This window comes from Gopherus flavomarginatus, chromosome 9 (genome assembly GCF_025201925.1).
Source record: "Gopherus flavomarginatus isolate rGopFla2 chromosome 9, rGopFla2.mat.asm, whole genome shotgun sequence".
In the NCBI taxonomy this organism is placed as follows: domain Eukaryota; kingdom Metazoa; phylum Chordata; order Testudines; family Testudinidae; genus Gopherus; species Gopherus flavomarginatus.
In genome coordinates this window covers 70130534-70149165 of record NC_066625.1, presented here as the reverse complement: position 1 = coordinate 70149165, position 18632 = coordinate 70130534, and the positions used below count along the sequence as shown (strand labels likewise).

The window sequence follows — 18632 nt, the reverse complement described above, 5'->3', positions numbered from 1 at the left end:
TTCTACTTTACCATGTCATGAGTAGTTAGCAGTGATTTTCTCCTCCTGTTGTGCTGCCTGCCACTGTCCATGAATTTCATTTTATTTCTTTAACTAGGGAACTGTTTTGTCATGTTAACAATCAGCTCTTGAAACGTGTTTCCCTTTTTTACTGAAAAATTACACTTCGCTAGGAAAAGTTATTGCTTTTGGACCAAGGAACAAAGCGATCTGACAGAGCAACTTTCTAGTGTTAAATTTGTGATTGGAGCATAGTTTAGCAAACCCACGTAGTTGACGTTTTGACCCAATACAACAAAAATAATCTCAAATTTATGTGAATTAGCACCATAAGCAGTTGCATGTTCTGGGATAGCCTGCAATTTGCACAGATTCCCACTGGGAAGGATTGCAGAGATATCTCAATCCTGTTCTGTGTACCTCCATGTCCTCCTCTTGGGTAGGGTGACCAGACCGCAAGTGTGAAAAATTGGGACAGTGGGTGTGGGGGGCGGTAATAGGTGCCTATAGAAGAAAATGCCCCAAATATCGGGACTGTCCTTACAAAATAAAGACATCTGGTCACCCTACTCTTCGGTGATCTCTTCACACACAGAAGGGAGGAGATGAAAAGTCCCTGCTGACAACAACTGCTATTGTCACAGCCCATATTGGAGGGGAGACTTCTTGTGTGGCTACCTTTTCCTGTGCACTCAGGCAAAGGCCCATCACAATCTAGCATTGAAATACACAGAGGGACGCAGAATTGGAACCCTGGATCTGAACATCCGTGAACTCAGGATGTGCAAAGGCATTGGATCCAAACTTTACAGCTTCTCCCTAAGTTTGCGGACAGGCTGAGCCCAACCCCTGGAGCAAAGAACTCCAAACATTAGGGGAAGTTCAGATCTTGAGCTAAACTCTGCAGCTCAGAATCATCTCTGATGAAAAGGAATTTATAAGATTTGAATTTTGTTCAGTTTTTTTAACATCTATGACTGTTATTTTTCTGCGTGCTTATACCTCCTGCAGAATGTACTTAACCACAGAAAGAACACACAATATATCATTTAAAGTGTACTGGGTATTATTTTTAAGTCCAACAAAAAAGCCCAAGTGACAGATCAGATGAAAATAATGCTTTCCCTATTATTGCAAGTACCCTCCTCACAGTGCTGAAAGCAGCCTGGTGGACCTGACATATTGTGAACTGTGCTAGAAACACATCAAGCATCAGGTTGTACTAACCTGGAATTGTCTCAGCTAGGGATACTACCCAGTTAATGGCCCACAGCTGTAAGGGCAGGCAAATGCATGTACAGTGATTGGATGAGATGCTCTGACTTGCATAATGATCACATGGTCATTTCTCAGTAACTGTGCAGATGCCAATGCTCTACTTACTGCCTTTGGAATTCCACATCCATATGCCCCTGGATGCCTTAGCTTCCCGTTCCACTCCCACACTTATTATCCTGGGCACTCCCAATCCTCTCTGCCACCACTATCTGGCAAGCCTTGATTGTGAGGAAAGCTGAGCTCCCTGCTAGAGTGATTTATTTGTGTAGCACACTGTCAATAGTATGAATTTTTAATTTAAATTGTATTTAATTTAAGAGTGCCTCCTCATGATTAATTATGTTGGGTTAATCAAGGATTGGTCCAGAGATATTATACTTATTAGACCAACAAGCCCCAACATGTATATAACTACCTAAGAACACAAGCAGACTGCAGAGGAAATCTGTTTACTTACTTCTCACACTTCCTTTTCCATCTTTACCGCTGGTTCCTTCTTCATCAAACTGTGGGTTGTTGACCATGTTGTGCACCCCAAGAACAGCTATAAACATAAAAATGCCAGTAGTAGAATCCAATATTAATAACGTTTGCAAAAGAAACATGCACTTTACAAATTTCAATTTAGTTCCCTAGCTAGATTATCAATCAGAGAGTTGTTACTGTCTTGGGTCACATGTGTTCATAGGTGAGGCTTGGTTAACCTAATACGATAAGTTGAAAGTTTAGAGAACTTGACTGTAGGTTCTTTCCTACAAATGCACCAGTGGAGCATGCATATTATGTGTCTATAACCTTGTACACTTACATTCATACATGCACATCATAACCATCTTGGGATTTCTGTGGGTGCTAAAGTATTGGGCAGGGAGAAATAAAACGTTTAAACATAATGGAAGACCCAGCAATAAGGATTTATATGAGAACTAGAAATAGGCTGATGAAAGAAACCAGACTTCAGTAAAAGAAGCAGCAAATAAAAATGATCTTAGTACAGAGGCAGTTTCCACAGTATTCTATCAGAAACAACATAACGGTTAGGTATCTGATCCTTCTCCTTGGATTAGTTGCCTGCTTGGACCTGAGGGAACCTTTCTATTGCGTACAGGTATCTATGACTCGAGAATGAATGACTCACTGTGGATTTTTACCTTTACACTCAGATTTTCCTTACGCAGACACTGAAGAGAGTGACTGTCTACAGACAATCTCACTTGTGACTATTACACTGCCATTATGGGCTATTTGCAACCCTCTGTTTGGTAGGGCTATTATATAATCATATATTAGTCTTTATTTGTGCTGTACAGTGAGTTGGGTACAGACTACAGCTGAGCAGAAACTGGAATTTCCATCACAGGTCAAATTCTGATATTTCTACATTTGTTTTGGCTGAATGATGTACCGCAGTCATACAGCTCCCATGAGTCACCACAAGGTTTGGTCAGAGGAGAAACCGCAATGCATCATGGGAGATGTAGTCTGGCAAAGGAGCTCAGCACACAGGAGAGCATAGGGGCATGCAGCATCTGAACTACGACTCCTCCTTTGCAATGCAGCACCTTAGGCAGATGTCATTTAATGTTGAATTGACTCAAAACAAAATGTTTCAACTCAGTTCAACAAACTGAAATATTTTTACATTTTCCCAACAAAAAATTGAAAAGAAATCAGTAAAGCTGAAATTTTCCATGGAAAACTTTATTTCTCTGAAAAATGAACTTTCTGTTCAAAAAATAATTCCCAACCAGCTCTAGTATTGACCATTGTAAAACACAAACAAAAACCCTAATGTAGAGCCACACTTTATCCTTAGTCTTTTCATTCACACCAGTGGTAACAGTGTGTGAAATGAAGATACAATATGAACCAGAAACTTTGTAGATAGCATATTTTGTGTGAGATGCACATTGGATGTAGCGGGGCAGTGTTCTGGTTGTTTAAAATATGTTTGCAGGTACACAACATTGTGTCTTTCACAAAATAGTGAAAACAGTTGCAAATGCTCTGAATGATACTGAAGGCCCAATTCTAGAAGGTGCTGAGTACCTCCAATGATACAGTGGAAATTAAATGCACTTGGAGTGAAAAGACACTCATGGCATATCTACCCTTCGAGCTGAGGGTATGAGTCTCAGCTTGAGGAAACATTGATGCTAATTCTCATCAAGCTAGCGTGCTAAAAATAGAATGTAGCAGCAGCAGCATGAGCAGTTAACCACCTCGAGAATGTCCCTAGGGTCTTGGGTAGGGCTGTACTTGGGGCACTTACCCCTCTTGCCACTTGTGCTGAGGCATCTACACTTGATTTTTAACATGCTAGCTCGATGATAGCTGGCACAAGTGTCTCCTCAAGCTGTGAATCACACCCCCTGCTCGAAGTGCATACAACTAAGTGCATTAGCAATACCATTAGAATGATGCAGGCTTTATCCCATACTAACACTTATGCACCAGTGTGTGCTCCACATTTCTAACATCTGTGCGCATTTTAGAGGCCTAGATTCCATAAGGGCTTAAAAATAGGGTGAGTAATAGAGAGGCTGAAGAAAGACAAGTCTAACCAGTGTAAGAATAGAGCATGCTGTGACAACTCAAACTCTTGATGGAAGGGCCAGGCAGTGCTGGGCTGAAGAAGACTGTATACTTACAAACACATTAACTAACCTGCAAGGTCATAGAGCTCAGTATCAGAGGCACTGGCCAGGGCTTCTTCTAATTCTGGCTCCAGGGTTACCTTCTCTTCGGTGTGGGTTTCTATGGGCTTTTCTTTAGGGATAAATATTTTTCCTGAGGGGGGAAAAATCCGAAAGTGAATATTGAATTACTGTGACAACTCCTCCCCATCCTGACCATATAGGGAGGAGACCTATGTAAACAGTATTGTTCTATATTGTGCACCAATGTATGTTTCCCTATTAATTTCTACACCTTCAGCACATTTCTACTGTATGTTGGGGTAGTTTATTTTTGTGGAAGCAAAGGTCTTAAAATCTATACTTTAGCTCTGGAATCTCCTGTGCATAGTGGCACATGCGACAATCCATTTTTCCCACTACTGTCTGTCCAGAGTAAGATATTTGACTCTATGGTAAGCTGTCTGCATGATGGTCACATTCTTTGTGATCATCCTGGATTAAGGTATTCTTTGTCATCCATCCCTTCTTTTCCCTCTAGGGGGTATCTAATCTAAGACATGGCTTGTGCTTCTGCAACGGGGTAACCCGTTGGCACAGCCAAACCACTGTAGTTGTCTTTGTCTGATTATTGAGTCTGCAGTCTGCTGACCTGTGCAACACAACACTTCCACATTGGTTAGACGATCTCGCCAGTGAATTCCCAAGATTAGTCTTAAACAACACTGGCGGAATGCAGTCAGTTCCAGCTGTGTACTTCCACCATCTGCTACATTTCCGAGGCATACAGTAGTGTTGGGAGAACATTAACATTGTACAATCTCATTTCAGTCTGTAGATGTATCTTCTTACTCTTTCAGCTGTTTGACAAACTGAAAAAATACCCCCTGGCTTTGTTGATTCTTGCCCTCACTTCTTTAGTGAACTGACCATTAGCAGATATTGTACCTCCAAAATAGACAAAGTCATCAGCTCTTTTAAACTCTTCTCCATCAGTCACTCATTTGACAGTGCTGACAGCATTCTCTCCTGCCTCCATGATCATGGTCTTCTATATACTGCTACAAAGTCCCACTTTGACCACTTCTGCTTTTATGCTCAAAAAGAGTCTTTCCATTGCATCCAAGTTGGGATCCAATATTATATCATCTGCAAAATCGAAGTCTCGCATATATATTATCTCTTGTCCAAATAATATCAGTGTTCTTGGCAGCAGCCATCACTGTTCTCATCACAAAGTCTATAACAATGCATAAGAGAAGTAGGGATAATATGTAACCTTGCCTTATGCCAGTAACAACCTTAAACCGATAGATTTGAAGAGTTAAAGCCACCGATGTATGACACTGAGGAACAATGGCAGTTTTTCAAAGAAGCAAATGTTGATGCAGCCAGGACTACAGTGGGGACAGGAAGATGTAAGAAAGAAGAATGTCTGTCTCCAACCAATCCCTGGAGAGAGGAAAGAATTAAAGAAGAGAATTCAATAAGCACAGGGCCGCAGCAAAAGAGCTATTCTGCAACAAGAATATGCAGACAAAGACAAGGAAGTTAAAATATCAGCCACAGAAGAGAATTGATGGAAAATAAAGTAAAAGAAGCTGAGGAGGCATACAAGAAAGAGAATTCTAAAAAAGCTTTTTCTAGTATCTAAACAATTGACATAGCAATTCTTGAACTGTTGTGGCATTGTGAAGGCTCAAGATGGTACAATTTTAACCAGAGTAAGAAGGGAGAGCCCATTGGATGCAACATTTCCAGGTTGTGCTTAACCAGTCAGAACCACTAACACTCATTGAGAGATGTGATGAAACAGTGGACTTACCTGTATCACTAAAAGCAGTCGCCTTTGAGGAAGTAACTAAGGCTATAAGCCAACTGAACAGTTAGAAAGCACCAAGCTTACGATAGATGCTGAAATGTTAAAAGCTGGGGAGGAAGTGGTGGAGGATTCCATGTGCAGGTTGGACAGAATGGTTTGGGAAAAGGAGATCTATCCTAAGGATTGCAGAAGTGTTATCTGCAACATCCCTAAAAGGAGGATCTGTTTATTTGTGATAACTAGAGAGGGGCATCAAGGACCAGATCAGCTAGGACCAGCTGCTGGCCTGCTCCCTGACTAACTTTGCTGCTAGGCAACCAATAAGCCCAGCTACAATGCCTTGGAACTGACAGAGCCCCTGACTGGCTGCTGGTTTAGCTTATAATACTGGCCCCCAGAGCAGGTCAGCAGCTTCTCAATGTCTACCATGCCTGCAACTGTGCTTGTTCTTGGTCTAGTCCTTGATTCTGCTTTCTTTGAGCCCTTGTTCCAACCCTGGTCCACCACTGCTCCTCTCTGGCTTCAGACTTCCAGCTTTGATCCATGGCTCCCCTTCTGCCTTATGGCTCTGGTTTACCCTCCGGCTCTGGCATTTGGCTTCTGTCTCTCTGGTACTGACCCTTGGCTTGTTTCCTGGACTCTGCCCATCTCGGACCCAGCTCTAACTAGTAGGCTGAACTCTTGCTTCCATCACTAGGCATGACCACCCATGGACCAGTCAGCTACAAGAGGTGACACTTCTATCTGTACCTGGAAACGTGTTTTGCATTATCATTCTGAATAGGATAAAAACTGCTATCAATAAAATTGATACCCTGCAGTGTGAGTAGTTGGGATTTTCAAGTACTCACCACTAGGCATTGGGTTCTACACTTGTACAGGTGTAGAACCAGGCGGGTGCTAATCCAAGGCAGATGTGGGTCTATTTAAGGACAGTGTTTTCTGAGGAATTGAAAGCAATTCAAAAAATCCCTCTGCAGGAACCTTCCATCAACAGAAGCCTGTTCAAGGGCACATAAGCTGTGAAACCATTCGTAGGGACTGTACTTCCTCCTTCAGTAGCCCTGTAGATTTCTTATTTAATCCAGCACTCTCTGATATTCACTGAAAAGGACATTTCCCAAGGCCCATGTGCTGATCCCAGGACCACAGGGTACAAAACTAGGAGTGAAGCAGATGTATTTGCTGCTACTTCCCATAAGCTACAGCCATTATTTGAGCTTACCACACAGGTACCAGGGGGAAGGAGGATCCAATTCCCCAACTGCCTCTGTGTAATTTCCAACTTTCCCAAAGGCATTCTGCCCCCTCTGTCTCATCAGCCAATGATATGATCGGTCTTCCCATGACCACCTCTGCAAGGCTGGGGAAGCTGAGCTAGATTTAACCACATGTTCTCAAAGGACCAAGTAGTTTCCCTACCACAGACCCTTGTACAACCTATCCTAGACCCTTTCAATTCTTCCCCCACTGGACACTGCTCTTATATAGGCATTAGCAGGTGGCTCCATGTAGCTTTTCTCAAAGGCCAAGACCATCAATCTCTATGGTACTTCCAGTCTATGACAGCTGAATCAGAGAAAAATCTAGGTCACTTTAATGAGGAACTGGACAACATTAAAAGCCACGCCACCAGCTTGTAAGCAATGGAGTAACTGCACTGGATAATACCATTGATCTGCTAAGTCAGTGATTCCCAATTTGTTACTGTCCATAATGCTTTTAGACTCATTTAGCAGAAATACAGCTGAGCCTTAGTCCCTTTGTGCCTTAGTCCTAAACAACTAAATTTCTGTCAGGCTTTAGATAATTCCTTTGTACTGAGACTGCAATGACCTTTGGATAGAGGTGGATCTGGTCCACTGTCAGTTCTAAATTGTCTTATTTTCTGCAAGTTTTGACACTGTAAATCAAATGCTTAGAGTACATCCTGGGCCTTTCTGACACTGCTCCGAAACAGCTTTATTTTCATTTGTTTCAGTGATGCCATTCTGTCACCATAAATGAATGTTCTTCTGATATTGCTCCTTTCCATTACACATTCCTGTGTCTTTTGCTTTTCAATAGCTGCATGCGTCTGTGGCTTAAATCTTTTTCCATGATGGTCCCGATTAGCATTTTTAGGCAGATAATACCCAGATTCATTTATCTCTTCCAGCAAGTCTGTCTGCACAAATCTCAATACTCTCAGCCTCCAGCAATGAATTTAAAGACTGAATGGGCTCAGAAACTCTTGAAATGAAAATTGAAGACATACCGTCAAGGATGACTGGCCCAGAAGTTTACTTCCCTTCTTGCCCACAACCTCTTCCATTCTTATTACAAAAAAATCTCTGTTCTACATGAAGAATTGCTTAAAATGCCAGCTGACAAGTGACTGATAAAATAATACTTTGTGTTTCTGTCACACATGCTACCCAAGGCTCTCAGAGCACTTCATAGGCATAAATGTATTTCACCCTCAGTACATTCCTGTGAGGTAGGTAAGTATCCTCATTTTACAGATGAGATGATTCAGAGACATCCCGGCAATATCAAAGAAAATGGTCAAGTGCAAGTGTTGGGTGTGTAGTACGTAGAAAACTTGCAGCAAGAAGTACTTAACTCTGTTTCCGAATGAAGGCAGGTTACATTTGTCAGATTATCCACAACTCAGAACTGTGCTGATAGATGTGATTTGCAGATGCTATGGTGAAGAAAAAGCAAATGCTCTGAGCCATACCATAAGATTTAAATCCCCCTAGGCTATAGCTGATCAAACTTAGTGTCTGGTTGTCACCATGCACCCATCTGTCGTGAATCATCTGTGCACTAGGATGACCTAGAAGAAGCAAACTCACATTTTCAATGGTAGAGGACCAAAAGTAATCAGAATATCTAATTAAACTATCAGTAGAATGGGCCATTGGCTGTCAAGTATGTTTCCTTAAAGAAACATGACAGCCACTTAAGCCCATTGACGTTAGGTAGACTAAAGACCTGTCTTCATCCATGATGGTGATACCAGTAGGCTACTGACCTTGCACTGAGCAGCATGAACTAGCCAGACAATGCCCTAAATTCCAGAAATGAAATCCCAAACAAGGACAGCAGGGCTGACAAATGTTGACAATATTGTCTATATCTTCTTGCCTGGGCTCTTCATATCCCTCATCAGGGGCTAGAGAGCCCCTCGACCCCAGAAATGGCTGTGCCAGTTGTCCAGCTGCATAGTTCCTAGCAACACTGCTCAACCTCTCAGCCACATTCCAACACCATAGAGAGGAATCATTTCCATAACTATGTTCAACAATAAGGACCTACAGAATAGGTCATAGCTGCCATTCCAGAGTGCTATATTGATAAAATGCAGATGAAATAATCTTTTGAATGGCTTACTGCACACTCAGCTTTTGTATAACCTAAACAAAATGTGCATTTGATTTTTTTGTGCCTCTCTACACACTTCTGGATCTGTGTACTGCCCCACTTACTGTCGGCCAAATGTCCTGTTGCACAGTGAGAAATCCATACTGATGAAAACAGTAGAGTGTAAAATACAAATGGGAGTTTTGGTTCATATTTTTTCCATGCAGCTTGTGTGTATGTATATGTGTGTGTGGGTGTATTTATATATATATATATAAAGTATAAAAAGTGTTTATCAGGCAAATGTGATTCTCAGATTGCAGCCTGAGTCTTTTTTGTTCTCTTGCTTTAAAATTTTCTGGTTATTACTCCTTACATTCGATGAATCATTGAAAAATGAAGTCCTATTTATTCTTGATTACAGAATGCTTGAGTGACCTTTGATGTGAAATTCAATAATCTTGGAACTCTGCCTGACATAAATTACACACAAGATTCACATTTTCCATCTAAAGTAAAGGATTCTTTCCTTTTGATGTTTGCTTAAATTCCTCTCTAAAAATACTCTATTAAAATATAATTAAATGAATTCTTACCAGCAATACACTGAGTTATAAACAAGAAAACTGGCCAGGCTCAATTCGGTTGAAAGCTGAAAACTAGTAATATAAAAACAGTCTAGTATAACTCCTGTCACATTAATACACCTTTCCATCAGGCACTACTTACCCTGTATCAGAGTTTATCCAAAACCAAACAAATAAACATACAACCCCCTCCCACAACAATCTTATATTTAAAGATTAAGTTTGCAAAGTCAAGCACTCAAAAGTTCTCATAGCTTAAAAGTTGCTGTCACAGTGTGGCTGGCTGGCCCCTGTAACTGAAGTAGGTCCAGCTCTGCTATGCCTGAACAAGTGCTTCCAAATGGGCCAGTTAAGGAGGGGGAGCTGCATCTGAGTCTATAAAGGGTCAGAGAGTCCACACTGGCTGATGAAGCAGTAGCAGCTTCACCGACCACTAACACTATCACTACCAGAATCCTCTGGGAGGGGAAGCAGTTTTGTTTAAGTCTGGACAGGACACTTGCCTCAAAGGGACTGTGGGTGCTGCACTGTTTCTTTGAGAGCTTGGGAGAAGCTGCCACATTATATGTCGTGGAGAAGGCGGGCACTGCAATCAGTCTCTGATACAGGAGAAGAGTGAGGAGGATTGCTGGTGCCAGGAAAAAAAAGAAAGGGGGAAAGTGAAGCCTCGAGGATTGACTGACCCCATCCAGCTTCGCTAATTAAGAAGATGGAGGAGGTGATCAGCTTATTGGTGATGGTGCAACAGCAGCAGCAGACAACTATGCTATAGCGGCAGATCCAGGCTATAGTCCTGCAGTTGATGGGCAGTCTGCAACAGCAGTGGTAAGAGGCCCACTTCCAGCAAGAGAAGTAGCTGCAGAAGCAGTTGGGCCAAGGGACTTAGGGAAATGTGGTTGGTGATTGAGAGAGAAGCTCAGTCTGGCTGGTAACTGGTCTTGTGAATCTGGGGCCAGGTGATGATCCGGAGCCTTCCTCCGTATCTTTGAAAGAATGACAAGTGCAGCAGGGAAAGAATGAACACAGCACCTTCCTGATGAGTGAGACACAGGAAGCCCACTGACCAGTAAGCAACAAGCAGGTGGGCACCTAGCTTGTGTTGAAGGCTGCCTCTTAGATAGACCGAAACTGATTCCAAAGACATGTAGAATCCAGTTTTGGGTTGAACCATTTCCCTGGGAGGAACAACAATGTGTAGTGGCTCAACGATTATGGGACCTTGTGGCTCGTGGCTAGGCCCCGAGACTAGGTCAGTAGAGAAAATGATGGACCAAGCCATCCTGGGACAGTTCTTAAGAGCCCTTCCCATAGGACCTCAGATCAAAGTAAGGCAATATTAGTCTGCCTCAGTGGGTGAGGCAGTCAAATAGGCAGAAGCAGTCTCTGAGGTTGAAGGAGATGAGCATGGCAGGGCAAGAGGAAAGGGAAGGTCATATGGAGAATTTAGCTGCCAGACTCTACCACGTCTCTACTGAGCATGTGCCAGCTAAGATTTTCAGAGGCTTATAACTCAGGCAAATTTTCGTGGGAATCACAAAAGGCTCAGCCCTGACACCAGGGTGACACTCACCATACAATTTTAAACCCCTGCTCTAAAACATGGAGCCTCAACTAAATGGCTGGAAAAATGTACTTTGGAGCGACAAAACAATGTCTCCTCCCTTCTCCCAATTTTGTTCTTGGTAACAGCTAGACCACTTTAGCTGAAACTTTCAAAAAAAAATCAGCCTGGAGTAGACACTCAGCATGGACATTTCAGCCTGAGCAGTATAAATTTGGCAAAGTTGTAAGTAACTGAAAACAGGGTCTTATAATGGAAACTGTTGGGCAACCCTAACCATAGGCTTCACCGCTAACAATATTGTAAGGGAGTCTATGCTAGAGGTTATAGTCAACTCTGAACACAGGTCTTAAAGCTCCAAAAAGCCTGAAGAAGCTGACAACATTTCAGGCAAAGCAGCCAACAGTATTTTAGCTTTGGAGAGTAAAAACTGACTTTTGTTTATCATCCCAAAACTACATAAATAATAGAGTCTTTCCAAACAAAACCTTCCACCAGCCAGAATCGCCTATTAAAATACTTAAACTTTTCACTTTTATCAGCTGTTTGATATTTTAGTTAGGCTTCTCCTCCCGAAGGCTATATAACCCTTAAACGTGACTCCATTATCAGAAAAGCACCTAGGGTTGGGAAAAATGCCCATATTCATTCTGAAAATGACTCTCATTTTTATTGCTGAACGCTGATGGTATTCTTGGCACTATTAGTATATGAAAGATCGATGGTCTCTTCTTGGGGATAGGGGGGTTGATGACAACAGCTTGGTGAAAAAAGCTCTTGTTTAGTCATTATTTTCCTCCTTTTTTCTTTTGTTTTTCAGCTGATCGAAAAATGTTCACATTTAGTCACATACAAAGAGCGTGGATTTCCCCTTCCTTTCCCAGCACTAGTCCTCCTGGGTCTGATCCACTGGAGTCTTTCCACTGACTTTGACTGGAGCTGGATCAGACCCAACATGAAATTGTTTGGCAAGCAGCAGGAGATATTATAGAAAACAAGGATAATGCTGCAGGACTGACTGGAAACAGCAGTACTAGATGCAAGCAAGGATGTACCCAACTTTTACTACTTACATTCTAAATTTGAATGGTCATATCTTAGAATGTTTAATAACTGGGTTGTTTTTCAGTTACTGTTTGTTAGTGTCACATAGGGGCAACCTCTGCAAGGGAAGCAGAAGGGGAAATGTTGTTGATAATAAATAAATCTGTATTCTGGTAGCACCGAGAGACCTCAAGTAAGGTCGGGGCTCCAACAGGCTAGGTGCTGTACATACACATAGTAAGTGAGATCCCCTGCTGTGAGGAGTGTGTAGTCTAAACAAAAGCAGAAAGAAAGGCAGGATTATTGTACTTCTTTTAGATACAGGAGATGGTGGGGGGGAAGAAAGATGACATGACTTGTGCAGTCTGTGGCAGAGCTGAGAACTGAACCCAGGTTACTTGATTGCCAGTCAAGTGGTGGAGCCACAGGATCATCCTTTCCATTGCTGAACCTTGTTCAGTTTTAGCCACAATATGGCCCCTGCATAGTCTCATTCCTGTGTCCTCCCAAAAGATTCCTTTTTAATATGATTGCGCCTATGTAGTATCATCGTCAGTGTTAAACATTTTGGGACTTAATCCTGCCTTTCCTGTGCACCAAACTTTCATTAACTTACAAGGCCCCATAATTGTACAAACATGGCTGACAATTGATCCAGCTGTATTTATATAATGCAGTGAGTCAGTAGGCGTATCTCTTGAACCGGAGTTTATTGCCTCTGATATAAGAATTGCTAGAGCATCTGTTACAGATAGGAGCTAGTCAAAAAACCTACAAAGTAAACATTACAGATTGCCATTCCCTGTGGCTACACAAATCAGACATATCTCCCACCATCTCGCTGCTGCTCAACAGTAATGAACCCCCTGCTAGTGAGACGCCCAGACTTAAAAAGCGTGTTTCACATCAGCTCTTGAAAGTCACCAAACCTCTGCTTTGGCAGCCTGTAAGTGGGAGCAAATTCCAAAGATGAGGAACCTACAAAAGCAATGCCCATTTTCTATACTCTTCAGGCTCCAATCTGGGGACAGACAACCAATACCATTTGGACAATGATAACTGCTATCATGGAGCATATGCGGAGATGTGATCTCTGTGGCAACTGAATTCTTGGCCATCTAGGGTGCAATTCTCAAAGGTGCTGAATACTTGGACCCTTATGCAGTAAAGCGTTTAAGCATGCACTTAACTTTATGCACATGAGCAATCCCATTCAAATCAATTAGATTACTCACATGCTTAAAATTAAACACATGCCTAAGTGCTTTGCTGAACTGGGAGCAGAGCACTCAACATTTACAGGATTGACCCTTTAGTTCCTAACCTATGGCAGAGGCCCAAAACTATAATGCAAGCCATACGCTCCGTTGTTTTTGCCAAATACTGCAAGTCCCACATAAGATGATTACAATAAGCTACAAGGCAACTCTCCATACCCTTAAGTCCCCTTTGAGCTAGTGTTTAATACTTCCTGTGTTCTGACTCCTCTGAATGTCTCCCCATTAGTTTTGGAATTTGTTTTGGCTTGTTGTGTAGCATAATCAAAACCTTATGGCAGTGTTAAAAATATAAGAACCAATGCAGGCAACTAAATTTCATCTTTCAGCTATCTGGTTGATGCTGGATGCTTCTTTGTCAAGAACTCCCTGATGAAAAGCTAACAAAAGAAGGCAGAAACACTGAATAAGGAAAAATGATGGACCACAAACTCTTTCAGGGGGAGGAGCTGGATTTTAAAATACATCTCCTTTTTCTTTTCAGCTTGCCAAAGACCTTCCATGGCAGGGTAAGTTTTGCATCATGCCCATAGCAACATGTAGAAATGTCACTTAGCAAGTGGAATGCTTCCTCCAAAGGTTAATCTTCAAAGAATATATTTCCTAGTGGACGACAAATAGTAAAGTGCAAAATAGTGACAAAACCTTAAACAAAGCCTGATGCACTTGAATCCCACTGACATACAGACATTCCTCAAAGGGGAATTGTGCTGGATGGCATATTGGCTTCTGTGCCTTCCGTTTCTAATTTTCCAGAACAGGAGATCCAAGATCTTAATTTTTAATTAACAGGGTACCCTTAAAATTAAGATGAAATTTTAGGGCCTGATTCTCATTTTCACTAATGCCTCTTTATATTGCTCCAGCAGTGTAAAGGGGCCAGAAAGTAGGTCTAAATTATATGCACACCCACTTTCCAACCCCTTTATATTGGCAGTAGAGTTTAAGGGGGCCTTAGGGCTTGTGACTTTTATTCCAGAATAGAGTGTCCCCCTGAGAAGCTCTCCTGGAACAGCCATTGCAGAATATTTTACAGCAGTAGCTATTCCAGTCAATTTCCCAATGTAGATAAGCCCCTAATGTAATTGAGAATCTAGCCATTAATCTTTCAAAACAATCATGCCATAGTTACTTATTCAATGAGTTTTGCCAAGCTAAGTAAGTCTGAGACTAGGAACGCTGGTACTAAGATCTACAGCCAGTCCTACTTGCTCCTGGTCCTTATACAACATTCATCAGATTTGATCAGCGTCACATTAGAAAAGACTCATTTTACAGCTTGTAGAAAGCCCACAGTGCTTGTTTATGTGGTAGATGAGTGTCTCAGTAACATTTTATTGGATTCAAATTACAGCGTGCCGTATCTCCCCCTCTATGTAGCAGAGAGGGAAAGAGGAGAACATAATAAGGCAGTGAACACAGGATGAAATTCTGGCCTCATTGAAGTCAATGACACTTTAGCCACTGACTTAAGTGTAGCCAGGGTGTGTGTGTGTGTGTGCGCGCGCAAACAACCTCTATGGAATGCTGTTAAAACATGCACTTCAATCAGATGACAGCACACACAGGCTCCAGCAGTCCCAGCATGAGGGAATGATTCTTTCCTGAAGTCATGCACTAAAACCAGCACACAAATTGGTGGACAAACCACCAAGTTCTTGGATGCTATGGTGCTGAACGGGACATAATTGTCATTATTGATCTAGTTAGATAAATCTTAAAATAATATAGGAATATAATCAGTCTTAATAAAGGAAGACACAGATATTTTCAAGGGATTTGGCCACCAACTTCTCTGAGAATAGAGGAGAGTTCCCTGTTTAGATAATTGCCAAATAGTTACATAATGCAGTGGCCATGAGGTTTCTTTTCATATGTTTTAATCTGCTAAGGCTCACACTGGGGACTTAATCTGGGACAAAGAGCCCAAAAGAGGGACACAAGAGAAATCAAGGGAATAATTGCTTTAGCAATAAAAGCACTGGTATAACTATATTCTAATAACCCCCTGAATCAGCATTTGTGTTGTACTTACTTTACATTAACTAACTAAGATAACAGCAGCTTTGTGTGCAAGAAAGGCTGAGCTGATTCTATGCTGAGGGATAGGTGAGAAGTACAGTTATTTGTGGTTTGTGTAACAGTGATGTTACTAAATCACAGAAACTGCAAATTAATAATCAGGGTTAATACAACCTGGACACGTTGAAGAATCATGTGTTTTTAAGAGTATCCAAAGAAAACCTAAAGATGAAAAACTACCCAATATCTCATTGCAGAGTGACCCAGTGGTGGACAACGCAATGATTAGCCTTACACAGGACAAGTGCAATCCCGAGGGTGGTGTGAAATCCTGCACCTCATGGGTAGCAATTTTTTGTGTTGTGTGTGTCAGGTCTGCTAGGGGATCCAAGCAGCGGAAGTTCAAATTCTCTAATGTAGACAGGACAAAAAAGAAGCCAATCTTACCTCTAACACTAACTAATCATTAAAAATCAGACATGACTGTGACAGAGCAGTAGAGGCAAATGACATATCTGGCTTCAAGACTGAGCTTGATAAGTTTATGGAAGGGATGGTATGACGGGATAGCCTAATTCTGGCAATTAATTGATCTTTGACTATTAGCGGTAAATATGTCCAATGGCCTGTGATGGGACACTAGATAGGGTGGGATCTGAGTTACTACAAAGAATTCTTTCCTGGGTGTCTGGCTGGTGAGTCTTGCTCACATGCTCAAGGTTTAGCTGATCACCATATTTGGGGTCGGGAAGCAATTTTCCTCCAGGGCAGATTGGCAGAGGTCCTGGGGGGTTTTCGCTTTCCTCTGCAGCATGGGGCACCAGTCATTTGCTTTAAACCACAAGTTGAGACTTCAATAGCTCAGACATAGGTCAGAGGGTTATTATAGGAATGGGTGGGTGAGATTCTGTGGCCTGCGTTGTGCAGGAGGTCAGACTAGAAGATCATAATGGTCCCTTCTGACCTTAAAGTCTATGAGTCTAACATGCACATGGCCAGGGTGGATTGATTTAAAGCAGAGTGATTTAAATCACCAACTTAAATCATGATTCAAATCAGCAAGCAGGAAACTTGATCTAAAGTATCAATTTGAATCATGGTTTGCATTTGTACCTTTTAGTTACTTTCCTAAAGAAAGATTGATTCTCATTGACTAAAATACATTAATTTGTAACTAAATGTAGCCTTTACACAATTTAGTACTACTTTTTGCTACCCAGAATGATATGCAATATCTACATACATTTATTGAAGCAACTATATAGCTTAACACATTTATTCAGATTCTTAATTTTTTACACTTTTTATGTTAGAAAATTATGAATTATATATTGTTTAATAGATGATTTTTTACTTGTGATTTGTGTCAAACTTTAGATGGATCTAAATTGGAATTCAGTTAAAAATACACAAAACCAGCATTTTAAAATTGTTATTAGTTAAATAATACTACCTTAAATGTGCTGGATACATTAGAAAAAAGTTTATCAAAATACATTTTGTATTTAAAACTAACTGCTTTATTAAATAAAGGAAGTATCATCTGTAGTTAGTGAATTGAACTGATTGTTTCTAGTCACCATATCCTTCAAGATTTTAGAACTAGTAGATCTTGTCCTTTCACACCCAGTTTTTATTTATAGATTGGATGAGGAAAATAAGCTTTCCTGCTTTTTTAGCTCCCAATTTGTTTCTCAACTTTGAGCTAGTTATTGCCATGAACTTGCTGAATAACCTGAAATGAAGTAAATATTCTCTCTGCACCTCTACAGAAGAGGCTACTAGTGTCAAAAGCTCTGGTTTAGCACTTCAGCGAACTCTAGTTCCAAGTGCTTAGTCAGTGACTTCCTCCAGTTCAACAATTTGACTTGCTTTAAAATTTTAGCAGCTAACATTTACTGCTTAATATTATTTTTATTTAATTTAAATAATTTAAATAGATTATGGTAAATGTATAGCTTAACATAGGTTGCGATAATTTCAAATAGGTTTATTTTTTAAAAGAAAAATATATTTAAATTGGAAATATGATTTTATAATTGTTTAAAAATCAGATCAAGTTTTGTTGTTTTTGTTTTTTTAAATCCATGCACAGGCCTCATAAGAAGAATCATTAGTCAATAGTAGAAAGGAAATCTGTAACAGTTTAACATGATATTAACAGATTCTGCATAGAGGTCACTCAAGAGGAGGGGTTGGTAATAAATCCCTGCTCAGATAGACTGGTTTTTCCTTTCTAAACAATATGTGCCCAATTCTGACCTAGTGAAGTCAATGGTAAGTATCCCATTGACTTCAATGAGCTTAGGATCAGTCCTTATGTCATTAAAATTAAAAACTGGATAAGGTGCTGGGGAAGAAAATAGGGACGACAATGTGCAATGATCTAAAATAATGCTTCAGTTAGAGAAATCTAGGTGTCATCGCTCTTTGAAAAGATTTTTTTATGATGTCCTTTTTTTTAAAAAGGAGGAACATGAAATGTAGTAATAGTAACTTACTACATACTTATACATACAAATAGCATACAAATAGCACTTTTAGGGTGACCAGACAGCAAGTGTGAAAAATCAGAACAGAGGGTGGGGGTAATAGGCACCTATATAAGATGAAGCCCCAAATATCAGGACTGTCCCTATAATATCGGGACATCTGGTCACCCTAAGCACTTTATATCTTCCAAGCACTTTCGTAAACAGTAATTAGAGCCAAATCTTGGTCCCATTAAAATCAATAATTTTGCCATTTACTTTCTTAGGGGTCAGAGTAGGTTGTTAATCATTTAGTCGTTGAGTTGGCCAGGTATTTAAGCACATGCCTAACTTTAAGCATGCTGCATTGCAATAAATGGAACTACTCACATGCTCAGAGTTAGGCACATGCTTAAATACCTTGCTGATAGGAGGCCTTAGGCAAGTATTAATATTATTTTCAATGTACTGATGAGGAAAATGAGGCAGTGATGTTAAAGGGACAGAGTATACTTGAAATCTAGTCAGCTGTTTAAGGAGTAAATTAAAAGTAGTTGCCACTCCTGCCTAAGTCACCTTGCAAATG

The 18632-nt window shown here is 40.8% G+C and overlaps 1 protein-coding gene across 3 annotated transcripts in view; it reads right to left on the bottom strand.

Annotated features, from left to right (window-relative positions):
* Positions 1 to 18632, bottom strand: part of LOC127057813 (tropomodulin-2) — a 58141-nt gene that overhangs the window by 12347 nt on the left and 27162 nt on the right. For all 3 annotated transcript variants that reach the window (XM_050966918.1, XM_050966920.1, XM_050966919.1), the window contains 2 exons: positions 3946 to 4068; positions 1736 to 1822 (listed from right to left, as the gene is read on the bottom strand). In XM_050966918.1, the coding sequence (XP_050822875.1) occupies positions 1736 to 1822; positions 3946 to 4068 (210 nt within the window). The remainder of the gene's footprint in view (positions 1 to 1735; positions 1823 to 3945; positions 4069 to 18632) is intronic.